Source organism: Periplaneta americana, chromosome 12, assembly GCF_040183065.1.
Source record: "Periplaneta americana isolate PAMFEO1 chromosome 12, P.americana_PAMFEO1_priV1, whole genome shotgun sequence".
Lineage (NCBI taxonomy): Eukaryota > Metazoa > Arthropoda > Insecta > Blattodea > Blattidae > Periplaneta > Periplaneta americana.
The window spans coordinates 85,926,978-85,950,448 of record NC_091128.1 but is presented as its reverse complement, the minus strand read 5'-3'; the positions used below and the strand labels follow the sequence as shown (position 1 = coordinate 85,950,448).

The 23,471-nt window shown below is 36.1% G+C and overlaps 1 protein-coding gene across 3 annotated transcripts in view; it reads right to left on the bottom strand.

Moving 5' to 3' along the window:
• Positions 1 to 241: 241 nt before the first annotated feature.
• Positions 242 to 23,471, bottom strand: part of LOC138710650 (cilia- and flagella-associated protein 298) — a 429,392-nt gene continuing 406,162 nt past the window's right edge. For all 3 annotated transcript variants that reach the window (XM_069841690.1, XM_069841689.1, XM_069841688.1), the window contains one exon: positions 242 to 574. In XM_069841690.1, the coding sequence (XP_069697791.1) occupies positions 464 to 574 (111 nt within the window). In that variant the 3' untranslated portion in view covers positions 242 to 463. The remainder of the gene's footprint in view (positions 575 to 23,471) is intronic.

Genomic DNA, 23,471 nt, shown 5'->3' with positions numbered 1-23,471 from the left:
CATTATTAAGCCACACGAATTTCGAAACTTACAAAATACTTATTTCTTATGGTCTTCAGATTTATTCAAATTCCCTAACAATAAACAACTTAGTGTAGAGAGAAAAGTTTACTTCAAAGTTTCCTGAAAAATATAAGTTGAAGAAAACAAACGCAATGCCACACAAGGTTAAAGCCTGTGGCAGATATTTTCAGAGTGTGGTGTGTTTGCAAGTACAGTTTAGGGTATTAATATTGCGTATTATAAATATATATGTATATATCATTCTTGAACAAATTCAAGTGGCTAATTCTTCTGCATACACAAGCTCTCACATTCTCTCTCCTGTACATATGTGCAATAAAAAGCAAAACACAAATGTTGACATCCGATAGTGAATGAAATCAAGCGATTATGTACACCTACAAGTTCCTGGTATTGCTATGTTATGTTTCAAATTGTCCGATCCGAGACTCACAGCTGGTTACTTGGGTCTCCAGGAGATGTTGGACAGGCCATGGAAGGACTTCTTCAGACTTCCGCTATCGGCCCAGGCGGCGTTGAGATACTGGTCGTCATCGTCTTGCTCAAGTTTCTGTCGAACAAAACAATAAATTATACACTGTTCACACACGATCTAAATATCATTACAGCCCTGACTCTTAGTAAATACATATTTACTTTTGTGCATACACACCGACCTACAAACCAGACATGTTTGTGAACTAGAGCATTAACATTCATATATAAAAATTTAATTCTATACAGGGTGTTAAAAAAAATAAATCCTTTTCTGGTTGTTGGGCAGGACATTTGGAACCGTTTCAGATAGGGAATGCATGTACTCCGAAGCATGTCGATGAATTCCTGCCACGTGTATCATTTAATGTTGTTGGATGCGTTCACTGTGCACTGCCAACAAGCAGAGACGCAGTCTAAGTTTGGTATTACCACAGTGGAATGGTGAGAAGAGAGTAGAATAGCACGGTCGTAAAATGTGAGCCTCAAAACAAACAAAAGGGTCGCTCTGAACATTTTTGTGCATAAAATACTGTACAGTGTTTGTGTTATAAAGCAATATTTCCAATTTGAAACACACTTGAAGTGTCTCAGTTCGTAATAAATAAAACGTAAACAACTCATTGAGTTGCGCTCTTCCCTTGTCACCCTTCCACTACTTATTAGCCTGAAGGAGGAACTAGCAATGATGATGCGTTTAATGTGCACTGTCAATACAGTCTACAACTCATGGTAAGAGACGCACGGGTAGAGGAGTTGTCTACAACAACAATCCAAATGTATCTAATTTTCACCTACAGTAGTGCTTGCTTCTTGTTTTCTGCACAGATACAAACTTATCTACCTGCATAGGTTAGAATTTTTACATTGAGGTAACTCTGGAAGGAGACTTCGGACATGCATTCTTCATCTCAAACGGTTCCAAATGTTTTGCCCTACCATCTCATGAAATTGTTTACAATATTATTTAAACATCCTGTATATATGTATATATTTTCTTTATATTACACTACACATCATCAATCTGTTCTATATAAATTGATATATTCCGGTCTTTAAGTTGTGTTATCCATTTTAAACCTGGAGCATATATGTTAATAAAATCCTCTGGTAGCTCAATGTTAGAAAGTGAGTTTATCATTCTGAAAACTTGTGTTCATTTCTCTGCGTGCACTAGATTGGCAGCTGTGGTGGACAAAATCGGATGATGATTTTCTCTGAGTTCTCTTGTTTTCCTGAGCATTGAAAATTTTATTACTTCAATATATTCCATTAAATACCGTTCTTCTCATCATTTCGTGTCTTAAAATGGTCTCATGCATGGTGTAAAATATCTGGATTTTAAGTTATGCCACAAAAATGTTTTTAGGATAAGGTGTACAATCACTGGATTTTGTGTCATCGCAAAATATGGATAGGGTAATACACACGATCATTCAATTTCTTATCCACAAGATATGTTTTTGGGGTAAAATATACGGTCTTCAAGAGAATTAAGTTATGATTTTATGATCAACTGTACGAACTTTGGATTTAATGATGAAATACAAGTTTTTGGTCAATTTTATAACAGTGTTCATTAAAATTGAAAAAAATACATTACAGTTGTATGAGCACTATGTCTGCGGAGCTGCTTTATTTATCATACAATATGTTTCACAATTCACATCTTGTCATGCGGAAGTACAGACCAAACATCCGCAACAACTCTGTCTTGACATCACTGATGATGGGGATGTAATCCCCGAAACATCCATCATAAACAAAGAAGCTCCAAAGACACAGTGTTCATACAACTGTAATATATTTTGTTCAATTTTAATGTATTTTATTTGGATTTAATGTTAACAAAAACATGGTCTTAGGGTAAAGTGTACACTATTTGTATTACATATTATCAAAAATGAGTTTAGTGTAATATGTACGATTTTTGGATTTGAGGTTATAAAAAATGTGATTTTAGGTAAGGTATATAAAACTTTTTTAAAATTTAAGCGTCAAAAGTGTTAAAAACAGCATACAAACAAATCCCCACCGCCATAAAAGCACCACAACCCACCACTGACGACAGCAATCGCCGAAAATCAAGACGAGATGGAGCCGCAGCAGTTCGGGACACACTGATGATGACACTAAACCGGTGCCGAAACGGGCCCGTCTGTCATTGAAGTATATTGCTTTTTCTTTTTTTTTTTTTTTAACAATTTTTGAACACTTTTAACGTTTTAATTTTCAGAAAGTTTTATATTTCATGATATTGCACACTTACATATTTTCCATCAACTATAATATTAGTACATAAATACATGTATATACTGCATGTAGAAGTTGCACTTTACAAGGTTAAATTTCAAATGAAATCATAAGAAAATAATTATATATTTTACATAACGATTAAAGACGAGACGACAAAGATAAATGGATTGATCATACAGAAAGAATGGAAGACGAAACGATCGTAAAATAAGTCCTCAAATATAAAACAAAAAATGGCAGATGAGACATCAGAGGATGTACTAGGAAAAAATGGCTGGGATAAGACGGAACATGCTGCAAGTCTAGACTATGACGTGGTGAAGAAGTACACAGAAGAAAACACACATATTTTACACATGGATATTAAATACAAATTCTAGCTCTACTATCCCAACACTGGCAGGCTTGACAGACGAGCGATTAGAGCAGCCGTTGGCGAAGTCAGCAGTCCGACAGTGCAAGCTCAACGAGAGTCTATAGGCCTACGTCCTGCGAAGACGCACACTTAAGCCTTGATTTTTCTGAACCGACGCCCGCCTCGCACCTCGCATCTCGCATGCGTCGGTTTATAAAAACCAAGGCTTTAATCGAATGACTCGAAAGTATTTTTTCAGCGCCGGAGATCAAGGTTCAAAGTCCTTGCAAGTGTGAGTAAAATTTATGGCGGACAAACAAAATTTGGTCTCACTCGTTAATTCATTGCTAAACCGCCGGTTTATCATTTCGCAGACAAAGGATTCCGTCCCTGACGTCAGTGATGAAGGAGGTCGAAAGATTAGTTCTCCTCAGGAGTTACCATTCTCTTTACCCTGCACAATTTCTAACACCGTTTTACCTACACTATTTCCTAATTTCTTGTCATTTCAACTTATATATACAGAATATTAAAAAAAAAAAAAGTGACAGGGGATCCGTAGGATCTTTGTAATTGCGAGAAGTGTTTGTGCTTTCGGTTGGGTGTTATTGTGATATTATTTAGATTTATAAGGACTGTGAATATAATTGAGAGTGAAATAAATTTAATACATATACTAAAGAAGAGATTAGTGAAGTGCTTTGTATGGAGTGTGGAATTGTGTGAGGCAGAAACATGGACATTACGACGAAGTGAAGAGAAACGACTAGAAGCATTTTAAATGTGGATATGGAGAAGAATAGAACGTGTGAAGTGGACAGACAGAATAAGAAATGAAGCTGTGTTGGAAAGAGTGGGTAAAGAAAGAATGATGCTGAAACTGATCAGGAAGAGGAAAAGGAATTGGTTGGGTCACTGGTTAAGAAACTGCCTATTGAAGGATGCACTGGAAGGAATGGTGAACGGGAAAAGAGTTCGGGGTAGAAGAAGATATCAGATGATAGACGATATTAAGATATATGGCCCACATGAGAAAACGAAGAGGAAGGCAGAAAATAGGAAAGTTTGGAGAAAGCTGGGTTTGCAGTGAAAGACCTGTCCTTGGACAGAACACTAAACGAATGAATGTGTTGTATTAATGACGATCATTTTTTCTTTCTTTATTGAATATATAGGCTACCATATACCTGTACAAGTGTTTACAATGGAATTATTGCATTTCATCTGAATTGGTTGGTTGAAGATCCGTTAATGTGGTCTATGATAAAACAAATAGAAAATATAATAATTCAAGCAAGAGTGTAAGTGATCCCTCTAGAAAACAATATTAATGCAAAAAACTGATCCGTTGCTAAGTAAGTGACGTCAAAATAGTCATAAGTATCTCATTGCCATTGCTAAGGAACTGACGTCAGATGTTGAAATTTGCGTAACGTTTTATCCATTTCACCCTCGAACATGAAAAAAAAAAAAGAGTTGCAGACTTCGATAGTAAATAATATTAACCAAAATAGGTAAATAAGTTTGTAACATACATATGACGTGCTAATTGGGAAATTCCGAGAAAAGAAGGTTATGTGTTATTCTTGTAGTCGCTATTACCATTGGAACAATCATGCCTGCCGGAGCAGTCTGCTGATTTCAGGGACCGGTTTATATTGCCTGATGACCGCTGTCGTCTTCGCGGTATCTCGGGGTAAAAAACTGCCCGAAAGGTCAATAACTCATCCCATCTCTATCTCTCGGGAATGTACGCTTAATGAACTTTATGCTCAGACTACTAGTGCATGGAATTCGTCCGCTCCTCTGTACAAGAGTTCAGAAACAGAATTTGCTGAATTATTTTAAATAAAATCCCTTAAAACAGACAGAAGTGTACATTTAGGGCCTATTTCATCAAGCTTTAACTTACCTGTCATTTAAAGTCTTTTTAATTGACACTTAAAGGGACTATGCATTTCACCAACACAAATTGGATTTTAAGTTCTCATTAAACTACATTTAAGTTAACTGGCCAATATTTAGTAATTTAAATAATTAATTCTGCATTAACGGCAATAACTTTCATAATGGTTAGGACAAAGATGGACTTGATATTTGGAAATGATTTCTTACCAAGATGGACGAGTATAATTTCCGATAGAGAAAGTTATTTTAATACAATGCACGAAAAAGATTTTAAAGTACGGTTTAGGCTAAGCAAGACATAAGCATTGTATATTTTGAGCAGTACAGAAGTTGATTTATAATTTATAATTGATAATTAAGTAATTCATAATATTATTTAAATGATACATTTACTGAAGAAACATCTAATCACTCTTCGGTTGAATACAATACGGCAACAAAAGTAATATGAATATAGTAACATATTTATCATATAGGCCTAATATTACATTTGAAAGCAATGGAATAGTGCAAATTCATAAAGTCTTTCCATTTTGCTTGGTGCATGATATTTCCTTGTATCTGCTTTCATATTATTCCGTTTCGTTTTCAATATTTCTGAAGACATTGGGATGAGGTTTTCTGGCATTGAAATCTCTTTTTTTTTTCTTTCTTTGTAAAGTCTACTTTCTATGATTTTGATATGTTTTGAGGTTACCTCTGTTTATGACGACATTTTATTGTCGTAATATAACAAAGGAACTCGCTATACAGGTCACAGCTTACATTAGCAAGGGACACAGCCTTCGAAATTACGATTTTAGTATGATTCCAAAGACATGATGACTTAATTGGGAATTAAATTAATTGACTTTATTTTAAATCCGTATTAGTTTGGTGAAATGCAAGTGAATTAAATACGATTTAGCTTCCGTATTTAAGTTAAATTACAATTAGTTAATTGTGGCTTAGTAACATGTTCGTGAAATCGGTCCTTACTGTCATAAAAATATTGCAAAATGTTACTTGTCTGTTATGTCTAAATTTTTAGAGGGATAAGTCTCACCCCCTTATCCTCACATCGTTGCGCCATTGTCAAGGATCATAACACAGGTTTATTTTCGTTCAAATTTCGAAAGGATTCTATGTAGATTTTTGTACAAGAGGAAAAGAGAGTACGGTGGTATTGTTTGAGTGGCTTCCAGTTTAACCCGCAAACAGGCTTATAATAAAAAGTGCGTCGATCCTGATATATTAGCATTACGGGTCTTCTTTCGTATTAGCTCCCCTGATTGTGTTGTTTGGTCTAGAAGACCTACAAATTCCCTCATTGACTGCTGAAAGAGGAATACAATTTTAAACAAAGAAAATAATGGAAGTTTTATTTTGACTGTTAGTATTGCTCAAATATTCCTTAAAAACATGAAATATGACAAACCACGGCGCAAAATATTTTGCGAAATCCTGCATAATCCGAAACACAAAAGAGACGAGATTAAATTTGTATTATAAAATCAATGAATATGTTCACATGAAATGATATCAATCACAGTATTAGACAAGGATGTAATATTTTTCCAGTGGAGGCAACAGTAATTAAATTTCTCATTATACAAACTTGGAAAATTTGTAGTTAAAAGTGAAAATAAATCTGCATATTATAATTAATTTATCTTAGCCGAGCTCTTCCGTCGAATCTAATAACCCATTTATTCGCCGCTTTGGTTTAGTTGAGAAATAAAGCACTCCCCATCAAAGCGGTCCGTAGTTCGATCCGCAGAGTGAATAATTTAGCAGAAATAGCTATACACAACAAAATGGATGATAATTCCTTGTTGTGTACTGTCCTGTATTGTCTCTGCGGGTTTAGTGTATCGTGCTAACTTTCTTCTCCAAATATGCGGATATGCTAAAGAACATACAGGCTGGAAGGTAAGGTAGTACATTAATTGACAGGAGCCATAGAACTCATTATTTAGAGTAAGTTTTGTAAAATAAAAAAATTATAGGAGTTACGGATAGTGAGATAATTACAAGTGTTTCGAAAGCGCTGACGACAATTGCAAGATGTCTAACGCTGCATAAGTAGCACCCCACACCCCAAGCGGTCAGCGACTTGAAGGGGGTGGGTTAAGTTCAACTACCTTTCACCGTGTATCTTGCAGCAGGTGAGGGGAGGACGGCAGCAATAAATGAGCCGTTCAGAGCAGAAGTGGTGTAAGTCAAAATTTGGTAATGAGGTTTAAAGTAAAAATTCTGTAAAATAGAGCACAGTAGCAATTAATAAGTCCTTCGTGCTATCCACTGACTATTAGCAGTTTAAATAAATTGAATATTAACTGCTACTTTGCGCTGTATTTTACAGAATGTTTACTTCAACCCTCATTACCCATTCTTAACTTACACCACTTCTTACTGAGCTTCGGTGCAATACTTCGCGAGCTAATCTGGGGATAAATCTTCGCACAAAAATGATCTACGTAAACTCCGGATAGGGACGTATATGTTATTTGTTTAGTTTGTGTAATTTAATGTCAGAAAATGTAAATTAATAACTCGAATGAATAAAATAGCTCGTGTTCGGACGCAGTTCAACAATGACTGCAGAATTATCAACTTACAATGTAATACACTAACAATTCAATACTAAGTATGGAGTAATAATTTTAATGTAAGCAAGGAATACGTACAGCAATAACAAGAAATAACGTGAAAATCAGGAAATTATGTCCAAATTAGTGAAAACACTTAAGATTGAAGTTTCAGTTACAATTAATGAAAAAATAAAACTGATGTAACTTTGTGAGCAAGATGTAATTAACATCACAGTTTGTTGTTTTACGAATCACTAATTCCGGGAGTTAATAATGAAATAAAGAGTAATAACCTCTATAAACCACATTCCATTCACATCTTACAGGTACTGTTCAAAATGTCCACCATCAGCGTGCGTGCAGCTTTCACATCTTCTAACCCAATTATGACGAACTCTGGCCAGTAGTTCTTCACTGGTCCGAATTTCTTCCACGGCCTGGATCATGTCTAAGTACTCACGATTTGTGAACTTTGGCATCTCATAGTTTTGAAATAAAGTAAACTGTATCGCTGTACGTCCAACTGCATACCAATGGAATGTAAATATCATAACAGCTGATCAGTTGCGAGTACTAGGCGAACTGTATGCCGTCCGGACAGCGATGCCAGATTGTGTACGTGACCCGACACTCAATGTTTCCAATGCTTCTTCAATCGATTAATTCGAAATCTGTGAATTTTCTAATTAAAATACTGCTGGAACGTGAACATTATAAACGTTCTCTTCGTTGTTATACAAGAAATTAAACCGTATTTTAAACAGTATTCGTAAAATTCGCGATCAAAATGTCGGCATAAAATTATTAAAAAACTTCGCAAAAACAAACAAAATGGTATTATACATTTTTGTTCTTTATATTTCAAGGAATAACATCCTACAATTTAATGTACTACTTTACTTTCCACCCTCTATGTTCATCTATTTCCAGTTCCTCTTTGAACTAAACTCTTATACAATACCACGAGTTAATTGTAGTGGTAAAAGTTGAAATCTTACATCATTTCACTGCAGATTTGTTAAATTTTACTTTTTGCATTTATAATAAACAATATTTAAATATACTATGCTTTTACCTATTTGTATCAGTAACACAGCTTGGGAAGCGAAGTGAAGCCTGTTCGTACTCTGGAGTTTAAAGCAAAACGCCGCGGGTTACGGCGACTGTGACAAGCAGTTATCTGCAGGACGCTGAATTTCCTTCTACAATTATTGTAACAGTTCTCTCTCAAGTTTGTGAATAATTGTGCTGAATTGAGGACGTGGCCGTACAAATTATGAGAACCTTTTCCTGTCGTACATCAACAAAATTAAGATGCAGTTACTAAGAGCCGGCTGAGAGAGTATTGAGTTAAATGTTCACAAGGTTTCATGCAGAAATACGTCTATCATAAATTTTCTCATAATGCAATACTATTTAAAAATAAATCGTAGCTAAAATTCAGCGATCTTACACCGTCCTCATGTAAACAAATAAACCGCTCAATTGAATAGTGCAATCCCAAAACTCGCTCAGTCCATTATTATTATTATTATTACTATTATATTATTATTATTATTATTATTATTATTATTATTATTATTTATACATACAGAGTGAACCGTAAATGGTGTCATTAATTTCAGGGATTTGAGATATTTCAAACAAAAATGTGTAATATAATTTTGCTCGTTTTTTGCTTCCTTTTCGAGATAAGGACTGTTTCATATGAAACATTTCATAGCGTGTTTTGGAGAAAAGCCATTGATTTAATTCCCAATATGCTCTGTCAATTTAAGAGAGAAGTGTATTATGATAGCAAATTATTGAAAGAATTTCAGTTTTGTCCTTTAAATCTACATAAATTTGATCCGAAGAAATTTAATGTAACTTTTCGTTCTGCAAAGGAATTGTACAATGTTTGTGTTATTGTGTATTTCACTTGAATACTTGCTCAATGCGTAGACCAGTGGATAAAAAGTCCCAGCCAAGTCCTTTCATAAAAATGGACACGCGTTTTGGAACCACAGTCTTCAATTGTTAAATATCATAATAGATCGGAAAATATAAACACTTCACGGGATTGGTATCAAGGCACTTTACGTATGAGCGTCTACTATGAAACTTTATGAAAGTATTACGAAGAATTATATGTTACATAATCCTGTACTATGAACTTTGTGAAAATATTATTATGGATAAGATTGTATCACATAAATTAGTGCCTTCTGCCACGAAACTTTATAGAAGAATAACTGCTTTGAAGTGTCACATAGTGCCTGGTACTGAGGAACTTTAGAACATTATAATATTATGAATTGCGCACAATGTGCATGATTTTCTATACTTATTAGCACAGCTGTATCAGTGTTTCTCGTCCGCCATCTTTAACTTCTTTGAGAGTTCATAGAGCCTAAGTTGGAATGATAGTGGCAGTTTCATATGATTTGTCTGTGCTTCGATTTCGAAACATTCTTTTGATACATTATTTAAGTTACCACACACACACATATATATATATATATATATATATATATATATATATATATATATATATATATAAAATAGACGTACTGATGTAGAAATGGGTCGGAGCCGTTCGAAAGAGCTATCTCTACATAAGCATTTTATAACATTATTACTATGGATTATGCGTGACACAGTTCATGGTACTTCGAAACTTTATAATAGTAGGCCTATGTATCACTATGAATATTTGTGTTACAAATTGGTTGGTAGTATGGAACTTTGTAAAAGTGTTACTATAATTTATGTATTACATATATGTTACATAGTGCCTAGTACTACGAAACTTTGTGAAAGCATTACTATGAATTATTTGTTACATATTACGTCACGTAAAGCTTGATACTAAGGAATTTTGCATTACATTGTGGGTGGTGCTGAGGAATTTTAAAGCACTAATACCACAGTCTACTATATATGACCGTTCTATTTTGCATTGCCTGTAATGAGGCGATATTAGCGATCCTAGTGGTGAGCAACTATCTAATGTTTGCATATTACTACGTATTGAGCTTCGCGACTGTATATACTAGACTGTGCTAATACTGTGGATTGTGTGTTTTATATTCCTTGGCCTTGAAGAATTAAATGAATGGAAGCATTACCAAGAATAGTGTCTTACGAAGTGTCTAGTGTGAGAAACTTTTCGAAAGTACTGCTATGAATAAGTACAAATTACATGGTGCCTTGTACTAAAACTTCCTGAATGTAGGTAGAGAGTGAGAAAAGCTTCGTTATACTGTCATGCGGTATCTGGCGCACTCGTAAAGGTAGGCGCTGCTACAACTAATACACATGGCAACAGTGTGTGCTGAATAAAAAAAATAATGCATGCCAATAGAAGAATTGTCACGTAGTGATACTCGAATAGTGAAATTTTGGTCACTTTATATTATTACTCGACCAAGGCCAGTGGAGTCCTGCAGCCCGGAGCCGTGGCGCTACTGCTTCTACGTTCGTAATACCCCATCGCGATAGTTCACATTACGCCCGCAGCTCCACTCGCCTTGGTCGAATAATACTATAGCTTGTGTGTTACATCTTGCTTGGTAATTAGGAACTTAGTGCAGTAATTTACCACGTGTTATAGGCCTACGACACAGAGTGCCCTGTACACCGGAACTGCGTGAAAGTATTGGTATACTATATACTAATGGCCGGTTTCACCAAGCTTCTTTAAATCAGCACAAACGACTTGTCAGCAAATGGATCGTTTAATTTTAACGGAATCTTTAAAAGTTGACTGTTTCACCAAGCCTCGTATCTTTAAAATTAACAGGCGTTTACTAACGAGGGGATTTTGTACTTGTATCTTGCATGTTTTGTTTTTCATACGACCATGGCTTCGAAATCGCGAATTTAATTGGTTACATATGATCATAGCTGACTTTGTTTGGCATGAGGAAACAATCATAGGCAAACGGGTAAGAGGTAGTAATTTTAAGAACATCTTCCTAAATACAGTATGTTGTCATACCGCAATTAAAATAAAAAAAAGACAGCTGCTTCCAAATGTAAATAATAGGAATGTAGAGCAGTTAAATTGTAGCTTCTAAAGGAAATCTGAGAAAATTTAGCGGACTACAAGGTCGACAGCTTCAAAATTGATGCAACATTAATTCTATACAAAGCATTCTAAGCAGTTATATTAGGCCTAAATTTAGGACGGGAAATCGCCTCTTCCATAAATTGCATACTACTTTTCCACTGTATTTCATGCAGATTTATTAGTACCCTGTAACAATTTTGCCATGCTTGTGTGGCAGGATTCAGGAGAGGTGTCATTAAATTGGATTTTAAGGGGTATCCATTGTCTCCTAAAAGAAAATCTCTTTGCACCCTTTTCATTTAAAAGGCATCCTCCTTTGGAAAGTTGTGCTATCCGTGTAGACCGTAACATTATCTTAAACCGAGAAGAATCTGTTGGAGAGGCGTTAAGTGGGTGATTCCTATCTGTCGTATTCTAACCTATTACAATTTCAATAAACTAGCGCTGAGGTAGTTCTGAGGTAGAAGTGAAAATCGTTGAACTTATAAGGGATTTTTTTGTGGTAATGCAGTTGATCGTATATGCAAGGCATAATAAAAGCCTAAACTAATCAAACGTAACCTGTCACAGATTCGTATGTGCAAGGTGTATAAGCAGAGTACGAAGGAAACTACCTCAGCGCTAGTTTAGCCACAATTTTTCTATGCGGAGCTTTACATAGGCCTATGAAATTGTTTGAATATTGAAGGTAAAATAGGATCTTCTATTGCAGAATCTTTTGGCTATATTACTGCCAGGATATACGATTGGAACATGTACACAATCAATGTTGTCTATGGCAACATAAAATTTAGCTATAAGCTTATTAGGCCTATAGAAATAATGACTATTGTAATGTTGATAGTACGTCTGATAATTTATTCACATATCTAGACAATACAGCTTTTGATACCCCGTTCATATCATCAATTACTATTTCAAAACTTCCCACAACGTTATTTTAAAACGAGAAGAATCTGTTGAAGAGGCGTTAAGTGGGTGATTTCTATCTGTCGTATTCTAACCTATACAGTATACCGGTATTCAGTTTCTTCTAGAATCATTCTTACTACTTATTTCCTTAATGTGTAGCTTTCGTGGAATTCTTTATCACTTAAATCTTCAAAATGATTATTTCGAGTGTTATTACAACATATAAGTTCGTCGTTATGTTGAAGTTCTAAATAAAGAACTTCATCATCGAATAATTACGTCCGCCATGTTGTTGACTTCTTAACGCATCGTTACTGTTTTAACGCGACGAATAGATCCTAATAAATTAACGATGAATTTAAAGATGCGTTAGCAATAATGGTACTTGGTGAAACGCAAAAACTGACTAACGTGTCATTAAATTATTTAACGAGACGTTATAATGATAACGAAGGTTGGTGAAACCGGCCATAAGTGTTATAGGGCTTCAAACTATATTTGTCTCTCGTTTCTGACCATGTCGAAATTTGAAGGCAGCACAATAATGACCTAAGTGAGTTTAATCTCTTTCATCTTTCACCGCCAATCCATACAATACTATACTACTGTGTATTTGTTGCGTCTGTTACTACATAACTTCCTGACTAAACTAAAAATTATTGTATCCATTACTTTACTACTGATATTGCGTCAAGATAGATGATATTACAAAGAGAATCAGGAGTGCCTATGTACAGATACGGAATTAAAATTTGGAGCGAGTCTTGATGGGAGTAGGCTACACCTATAAGTCGGCAACAATTTCACACAACTGTCCACAAGTAGCATATATAGAGAAGGTGGAAATATGGGCTAAGAGTGGTAAAATGGGCTACCTTGTTTCTTATTATATATGGTGTTGTTAACTAGCGAAAAAGCTCTAAAAGTACATCTCGTGTCTATCAGCCTGCGTGCACAGAGAGACAAACCAGTTGCCTTTGTGGTGTGGATGTGGTGTGTTCTTTGTGTTCATCAATCTTAAAGTTTTTGCAGGTATGTAGTCTCAATTTTATTGAAATAAATACATTTAGTGTTTAGAAATCACGCTTGATGTGTTGCACTGATTAAGAATAGCTCTATCACATGGCATAAGAGTAATATTTATTTAGAACAACAATTGCCATACATAATCTTAGAAACCTTCATGAGTCGATGCTGCTAATATGGGCTACCCCAATGTGTCAAATATGGGATAGCTAGCCCATATTACCAGCACGTTAACACTTCCTGTATTTTCACTACCGTGATTTGCATTATTTGTTACAGAATATGGCCATTGATGTTACACAAGTTTCCTACTTAAATTTCTTTTTTTTTATTTTTTTTATTTTCAAATTTTTGTGGTACCCCATATTTAGAACCCACTACCTGTAGAGGACTAGTTCGTCTTTCTTTCAAAAAATAATTATGTGTAAATATCTATCGCAACTATTGACCTTTAAGACTGGCAAAATTGTATATTAATAATTACTTTGTATGTCAATAAAGATTTCCAAGAAATATGTCACACCATTTTCCATTATTATGAGGAAAACAAAATGGTAGCCCATATTTCCACCTCTTCCTACAGGGGCTCCTGTTTACTGCACATGCGCAGTGTGTTGCAAGCGAAACTTATACAATAAGGAAGCTCCAAATTTTATTTCAGTTTCTGTACAAACCTAAGAGAATATGCCAAGCACAACTTATTAATTCTGTTTTTTTCTACCATTCGAATCAAACATTGCATCATTGTCAAAATATTGTCATTGCATCGTCTAACAGTAATAGAAGAATGCAATATCTAATGTTTAAATGTTGATGAGGACTTAACTAAAAAATGTTGATGTTAGTCTAATAAAATTTCATTTGTCAGCACTATTTTACCTTGCCGTGCATTTTTTAGTAATGCAGAACAAATCACAAACTCTCGTAATATTTTCATAAAGCACAGTATGGGCAATATATAAATCTTTTAAAGAACGTTATGTTGAATAAGAATCTAAAGTACAAGATTCCCACCCTGATAAATTCCCCAGCTTTCCCTAGTTTCCGTTCATGTCTTCTTCTACAATCAGGATTCCTCTTACTCACAAATATTTTTTTGTATGTTTGGATAAATTATTATTGAATTAATGTCTGCAGAAGTGTATAGGGCCTATATTAGAATATTTCGTATCCATTTTACTCAATCATTCTACATTTAATTTCATCCCATCCCTCTATTATGTATTCTTATCTGATATCAACATTACTTTTCCACAGGATGAATCGTGAGTCTGGTTTCAATAAATACAGGAGCTTCATTGGGTTCGAACTGATTTATTCTTCACAGATCTTTAAGATATTTTTTAAATTTATCGTTTCTACAAGGTTTGAAAATTAGTTTATATCCATCCAATACGATCTTCCAGAACGTTTACTTCAATTTTCTTCGACAATGGTAATATTATTTCCACTATTTACTTGTCCATAAATGTTTCGAACAAATTTCTATGATCGTAATGTTTTCTTATACCTCTTTTAAATATGACCATTTTCTTCAATGCTCATAATTATTTCGTCCACTCTAATATTCATAAGTAGTTGTCCACACCTGTGGAGTAACGGTTAGCGCGTCTGGCCCGGGTTCGATTTCCGGTCGGGGCAAGTTACCTGGTTGAGGTTTTTTCCGGGGTTTTCCCTCAACCCAATATGAGCAAATGCTGAGTAATTTTCGGTGCTGGACCCCGGAATCATTTCACAGGCAATATCACCTTCATCTCATTCGGACGCTAAATAACCTAAGCTGTTGATAAAGCGTCGCAAAATAACCTAGTAAAATAAAAAAAATCATAAGTAGTTTTGAATTCATTCTTATCAATTATTGTAGAGCTCTATTTTAAAATCATTGTATATTTTAAGGGATAATAATAAAAGCTTCTGATATCACACTCGACGAAAATTCTCATGGGAATACTTCATCGCCGTTTATATTCTAAGATGGAAGGACAGTTGGAAAAAGAACAGTTTGGCTTGAGAAAGGGAAAAGTTACGAGAGATGCAATTGGGCTGCTGCGAACAACTGGCGAAAGATATCTAGAGAAGAATGAAAAAGTGTATATAATATTTGTGGACCTGGAGAAGGATTTGACAGAGTAAATTGGAAGAAACTTCTGAAGATTCTGAAGAATATTGGTGTGGGTTGGAAAGAAAGGAGGCTGTTAATCTTTATATGAAACAACGAGTCAAAGTGAAGATAGGAGGGGAAATGCCACAGGGAAATGAAATCAGGTGAGGAGTACGACAAGGATGCCCTTTATCACTTACACTGTTCAACGTCAACTGGAGGATTTAATGAAGAACCGTTTTCAGAACATTGTGGAAGTGGTAATAAGAAGAAGAAGAAGAATAAAGTGCATATAGGAAAGGACATTTGGGAAGACAGTCTGCTAATGGGGAAGTTGTGTAAAAATGTACGAGAATCATTTTGTAAGCAGTTCTAAGAAGTCCGTGTGCAAAGTTAACTGGCTACAGGTACTAAATGCACCTTCTCTAAGTACCTACGCACTGGAGTGAAGCTTCACCCTTACAAATTGTACATAAATTCCACTCAAACGACGTTCCAAAACGACTCGTTTTCTGCGAACATTTACTGGGATTAATGGAGAATGAAAAATAACTTCTGTCACGAATCATATTTAGCGGCGAGGCAACTTTCTGCATCAGTGGAAAAGTGAACAAGCACATTATGAAGATAAGGGAACGTGAAAATTCAAAAGTCGTTATGCAGACTGAAGGCGACTCCCCGAAGATCAATATGTTTTGAGCCACATTGAAGTGGGAAATGTACGTCCTATTCTATTTCTTGGAGAACACCGTTACTGTTTTCAATGATCTGGATAAACTGACTCAGAGGTTGTTTCCACAATTGGAAAAGGATGAGAGCAACGAATTCCTCTTCAAGCAATAAGGAGCACCGTCCTACTGGCATCGCTACGTTCGAAAAAATCTGAATGCATTACTTCCAGGGAGATGGATTGGACTTGCAGGAGCCGACGACAACGTTTTCTGCAGTGACCACCGAGGCCACCCAACCAAAAATGTCGTTTTTGTAAAACTTATTTCCCCAGAATCCGCAACTGTTGCGATTATGTATCACTGCTGCCATCGAGTCTATATGGGTGGATATTCTGGAGCGCGTGTAACATGAGTGGAAATAGCCTATCGCCTTGATATCTGTCGCGTGACACGAGAGCCGCACATTCAGTTTGTGTGTGTGTGTGTGTGTTTTTGTCTTTCAGATGACACTAATTTTATGTCATATATGTATAACCACTAAGAGTGACGCCATGTCTGTTTATATTCACGTAGGATATTTCTGGACACTGTATTATTAACCGACATAATATTATCATTTCATCAGACTAGAGCGCTAACAGAATTTTATAAGAAGAGCTGTTTGTTGTTACTCAAGTCAACTGCCAACTGAAACTCACAAGTGATACTAATAAGGCATCACTCATGAGGCAACTAAGCCAGGAGATAATGGGGTATGGTGCCAGTTCCTTTCTCCCTACATTGTATACATCGCTGACTAGTAACATATTACACTAAACTGACTTCAGATGCATACAAACAATTGTTCTTCCTCTGACACATATCGTCAAGTGAGATGTACTGCCTGATAATAGACCTACACGCACATACGAGCCAGAACCTCAATCAGTAGAATTTAAAAAGAATGTATTCCAAAAAGTGTATAACACAACGAAGTTCTTCATCGCAATACCAGTTTGGATAAAGGAATTTAAACTGTAATCTTTTTACAAGCAAGAAGAATCACGATATATTATAACAAGCAGGACGATGCATTGTAATTCTAATTTAAAGCAGTGCCAACCACTGCGGTGGCTAAGTGGCCTAGATCAACCTCTCATACAAACGACCCGGATTCGAGTCCCGGTCGATTCTAAAAAATCCATTCTAGCACTTGTAGCGTATAAGATTACAGTTTGTTTTCTTCTCGGGGTTCTCCTGTTTCTCCAGTCAACAACATTCCGTGAACATTTATGAATTTCATTAGCTTTTCTCCGATCATCGGTCGGCGACGTGACAAAGGGGGGTGGTCCAAAAACATGTGGGGTCGATACATAGTATGCCTTAGCACAGATGGCCTGTGGTGGTAAGAATGCTCTTAGCTCAGAGTTGGCGTAATATGCCAGCATAGGCATATATCAACGGAAGAGCAACAGATTCAGACCATATTCAGAAAACAGAACCAAGTTTGTTTCAACATAGGTGTATCGTAAGGTATTGTAAAAAAATATATGTATTCTTTCTGACTTTTGGACAAACACGGACGAAACACAGGATGGAAGAATGTTATAATTAGGCTCCGTATTCCAGCTACCTAAAGACTGAAGTTACAGACACACTGGGTATATAGTACGCCGAACACACATAATGCAACGGATAAGGATATAAATAAACACGTCGTCGCTGCGTGTTCGTGGAGTACAGTCAACTCCCGACAATCTGAAGTTATACTAGTAAACACATGCTTGAGCTGTGACGTTCATTTTCATCGTGATCTTTGCAGTGAATAATAGGCCTAACGTGCATTCGAAAACAACGGAACTTGAACATAGGCGGATATCGCTTGAAATTATTTTATATTGCAAGAAATTATTTCAATAGCACATGACGTTATTGGTGCATAATGTCTATTGTCTGATTTTTTGTTCGTGTTTCATTAGGATATTGCATGTCGCTCATCACTAAAAACCCTCTGATTTTGTTTGTACTTTTCTAGAAATTTCCTAAAATGTAGATTATTTAATTTATTAATTGGTATACTGGCACTGAGCATCATGGTAGGCTACACAAATCCATGCTAAACGTCGACTTCGTATCTTCATAATTTTCAGATTTCGACGGTACTGGTTCTATTGGATTACGTTCGACAAATTTTCTGTGCCTTTTGGTATTGCAGTGTCTTTCAGTACACTGTTTTTGTCATTTTTACGCTTATTTTACACAATTTATATGTACTGTTTATATTGGCAGTGAAAATATTAGTTCAAATATCCTCAATTATGCCCTGCAATATTACACACTTGAGCGTCTTACCTAAGGGATTTTACATCTGCAATGAACTTTCAATCAGCCACAAAGATGTCGTTATTTAAATAATACGACTAGTAAGAGCAGTAATCGATAAGACTACTCACTATGATTGCGTCCCGATTTTGATTTTCTAGAGGAAGAGGGAGAGGATGCGTAACTATTTTGTATACGAACGTACATGTACCTGCACTGTGAGGCCACATATACTTCGAATCAGGCAACTCCAGTGCAGTTTATAGGTAGCTGGAATACGAAACCTAGTTACAATCGACTCGGCCCATAACAATGGAGGACAAGTTGTTCTCGATCATGTGGTGGCTACCGTCTCTACCTCTTAAGCCAAAGTACTTACGAGGTTAGATTCTGGCCGAAGGTGATACATTTGTATACAGAAAGGAAGTCCAAGATTAAAAAAACTATAGAGTACCATATAAAAATGTTCTTGATCAAGTCATAACTCACACTACACTAGACGCAAAATATTTCGTTTCTGTGAAAATATTCCTTCCTAAACACAAAGTTTTACGTGAATGAAGTTTTTGTCCTAAATCCTGTCATTCAATTTTAATTGTAATTATGCGTTAGTTTTGAAAACTCCTGCACATCAAGAACCCTTAAGCGCTTACACCCGAATGCAGCATTATGTAAGAGGACCAGCTCCTCGTTTTTGAACCACATCGGTGGCTGATCCCTTTTATTCGCGAACAAGAATGAATAAAGGAAAAATACTATGTTCAGACACACCATTACTCCAATCTCCACTGTGTTTAGCAGATGTCACTCTGACACGATTGGGGAGGTCTTTGATAGAGACGGTAGGAACACGTCGATTCACAGAGCCAGCAGTGTATTGATCCCGCCCACGTACGAGTACGAGGTGTACAAATTGAAAATGCATGCCAACCAGTCTATGATCTAGCTGTCTATTCCTCGGCATTAGAAACCAACAAAAGAGAACGAAAAACATACTTTGGACACAAAATTAATGCCTCTCAAGTCTTAAATCGTCTCAAAAGTAATGTCGGTTTTTTTAAGCTTGGTGTTTTGTAACATTTTAATGATTTTCTGTAGTACGACAATGCAATTTTCAAGATTCTATGTTATTATTGTATGTTGTGAGCATGTAACAGTCGTCAATTGTTAATATAAAATACAAAATGAAGGTGATAAAGTTTGAGATTAGAGCCCTAAAGCACTACTGGAAAGAAGAATATGTGGATCGAAGAATATGTGTAGTCGATGGCGAGGGTGTCGTTAGTGAGCGCGTAACACAACGATGTTTCCAGCTTTTCAATAATGGAGAAGAAGGCATTAAAGGTTTACAACGTCCTGGAAGACCTAAGATATGGCATATTGAAAATACACCCAGAATTTTAGAAGAAATCCACAAAAATACTACTTGTAGGTTGTCAGAACAACTTGTTTCTTCAAAGTATACAATACATCGTTACAGTGAGACGCACTGAAAATTACAGAAGTTGTAGATCTGTACATCATGAATTAACACCTGACCAGGCTCAACGCAGAATGGATATCTGTCGTCAGCTTATCGCTAATCCCATTGCATGATAGATTTATCAGGAGAATTGACATATGTGATGAAAAATGGGTATATTATTGCAACCTAACATCTCAAAACAGTGGCTCGATCCCCGTTATAGTGCCGAAGTCGTTGTTAAACAGAATTGGTTTGAGTCCCAAAGTAATTTTATGTGTCTGGTGGAATTTTAAAGCAGTGATTCATTAGGAATGGACGTGGAGTCCATGTTGATATTTATTCTCAACAGCTAGAACGACTTCATGAAGTTTCGAGAGATAAGTACCCGGCATTAGTAACTGAAATAGAATTATCTTGTAACAGGACAACGCAAGACCCAACACCCCTGGAACAATCATAAAAAAATTCAGGAATTGGGAAGAATCGAACTGTTACCATACCCGGAATATAGCGCTGATCTTGCACCTTCAAATTAATATCTGTTTCGATCCATGGCCCATTTCTTGCATGGAAAGGATTTCCAAAACTTTGAAGCCGTTGAAATGGATGTAAACCCAAGAACAGAGTTTGTTAAAGCATTGTGATTTTAGTTAATGCAACTATTACACGTCATCCTCAGTGTTCTAGGGCTAAAACGCTCTCCTCTAGACTCAAGGGTTGCGGGTTCAAACCCGGATACGTTCGATGGATTTTTCAGGACGCAAAAATCCTGAGCGCAAGTCCTCAGGGACGGACTTTAAGCCATGTGATTCCCGACATGTTAAAAACCTCAAATCCTAAACTATGGGCTCTGGACTAAATTTATCCTCTCTCGTACATTAGTTTTATATTAGGTGGCTTTTGAAGCGACGAGCTTACCACTTGTTCATCCGCCACCTGTCGGCAAATAAGTATAACTAAATTTCTTGTAGATATTTAAACCTCTGTTAGGGAGGTACTGTACCTATGTCACACGTTTAAAGAAGTATTATGTATTTTGCTAAAGCGATTGGTAAAATGCATCAGATACATTACAGCAGCTAAGATAACTCAAAACGATGGTTCTGACATGTCCCTAGCAACCAAACCGGGTGTTCTAAATCCAACAACAGCAAAAAGTACAAAAAAAGATCGTCTAAGAAGCATGTAATAACGTATACATCCACTCATGCATGATAATTAAAATAGAACGGAATTCGACCAATCAGTTACAAAATGGATTAATTTCAAACCAATTTTAAAATCAAGCGCACTTAATGTCATTATGCCTACATTATCAACAGATAATATCATTGATAGAATTTGTGATAGCGAGATAATACTTGGAGACATGAGGCCGAGGATTTGCCATAGATTACCTGACATTTGCCTTATGATTGAGGACAACCTCGGAAAAAACCAGGTATAAGTCCAAGCGGGAATTGTAACAATTCATCCCGAATCTCAGACAAACGCACCTGCTACCTGAGCTACGCCGGTGGCTGAAGCAGATATTCACAGGCTTTGTGGAACAATTTGATGAAGTGGAACGCAAGGATATTTTCAAAAAGATGAGGCGACCTGTCACACATCCAGAAGAGTCAATTAAAACAACATTAAGTTATTTTGTTAAACTGAATTATATCTACTGGTATGTGGCCACCACGTTCGCCCGATCTTACAAGCTCTTATTTTTTCAATGATAGGCTCAAATCTTAGAACAACTAGAAAAATCAGGAACTTTGATGGTGTTATGTTGGCACACGTAAAAGAAAACATGAAGCGTCACGTCGAAATGGGCTTAGTTGTCACTTCTAGCACCTTATGTGACTTGCACATGTTTCATATGATCAAGGTAAGTCTCCTGCAAATTTTACCACTTTGTCTTTGTTTGTGAATTGCAGGCAAGACATTGTGATCGGTTCTATAAGAATTACTCTGTAGGACTCCGAAAGCTATACTTCATCATCGCTGAGATCTTCGGGCCGTCCAAAGAAGAGATACTGAAAATTCAGCAATGAGACCATAATAAGCCACAATACTTACAGTTGAATAGAATATGATGATGGTGATGATGATTAGGACAATGAGAGCCTTGACTCTGACAGAGAGCTTTACGAAAAAATTTGTTGGCCATAATCTCGCCCTCATTGAAATTTGGAGATAACATGACGTCCATAATAGTTCCCTAAACGCAAGTGGGTTTGTCTAACTCTCCACGATTAATTTAATACCATACCATATTTAACTGGGAATTATACAATTCAGTCATACTACTGGCATGTCAAACTGTTTGATGGAATTTCTCATTTCACAAATTCAATTGTTACACTTCCTACACGTCCTTCAGCAAGGATTTCTAACATAATTGTGCACATTTTGAACACAGGAGTAACTTTTCATGATAAAGTTACATATGCTGAATACGATTTCAACAGTCGAAAATAACCAGGATAGGCTGTATCGTATCATTTCAGCTATGTCCAGTCGTGAATTTGCTATTAGTAAGTTTTCAGATAACATGTACGGGACGTGAAACCATGACAACGTACAATCACACATCATTCTAGAACGAAGTTACGAGTACTATCTCTGCATTATTAACCAGATGGAGTAAAATAAAAATGAATGCGGCGATGGCGCATTGAAAGCATTTTTACTATATTAAGTGTGGTGAACAAGGTGGCCAATGCTGCAGAGTTCTATTCAATACAGTTACAACTCATCAGAAGTTGGACTCTAAAATGGATATAAGCGACGTGGTTTCCGTTAACTCACAAGCTGCGTCCTATCTCACGTCAGCAGACCACTTCCGTGCATTATATTGTACCGTGATGGAGAAGATGAACAAACCAAATCTGGGTCCAATTGAATACCTATATGTATACGGTACCTATTTCTCCGAATGTATTCAAGTCACTGTCATGAGTGAGAGGACGTTCTGTACTGATTAACAAATATAACTACAGAAACACATCACTAAACAATATTGAATCGATAGTAAGTGAGACACGACATACGTAGCTTCACAGTTGTGGTTTCAATTCCAGAATAGGACATTACTGATTTTTTGTCGTCAATGTGTGATGTTATATAAACTGAAGTTCCTACTGATACTAGACTGAACAACGACTCCGTTCTGACTTAACTATATCTTGTATATACTTCAACATCATGTGACTGTAAGATATAAATCAGATCTAAATAACTTCAGTATTCACTGAGACACATTCAACATATAATAATGTAGTTACAGATAGTAATAATTTTTTTCCAGTTGTCATAATAAATAAAGGCAAAAAATTAATGCAGTTCAATGCTTGTCTATAAATG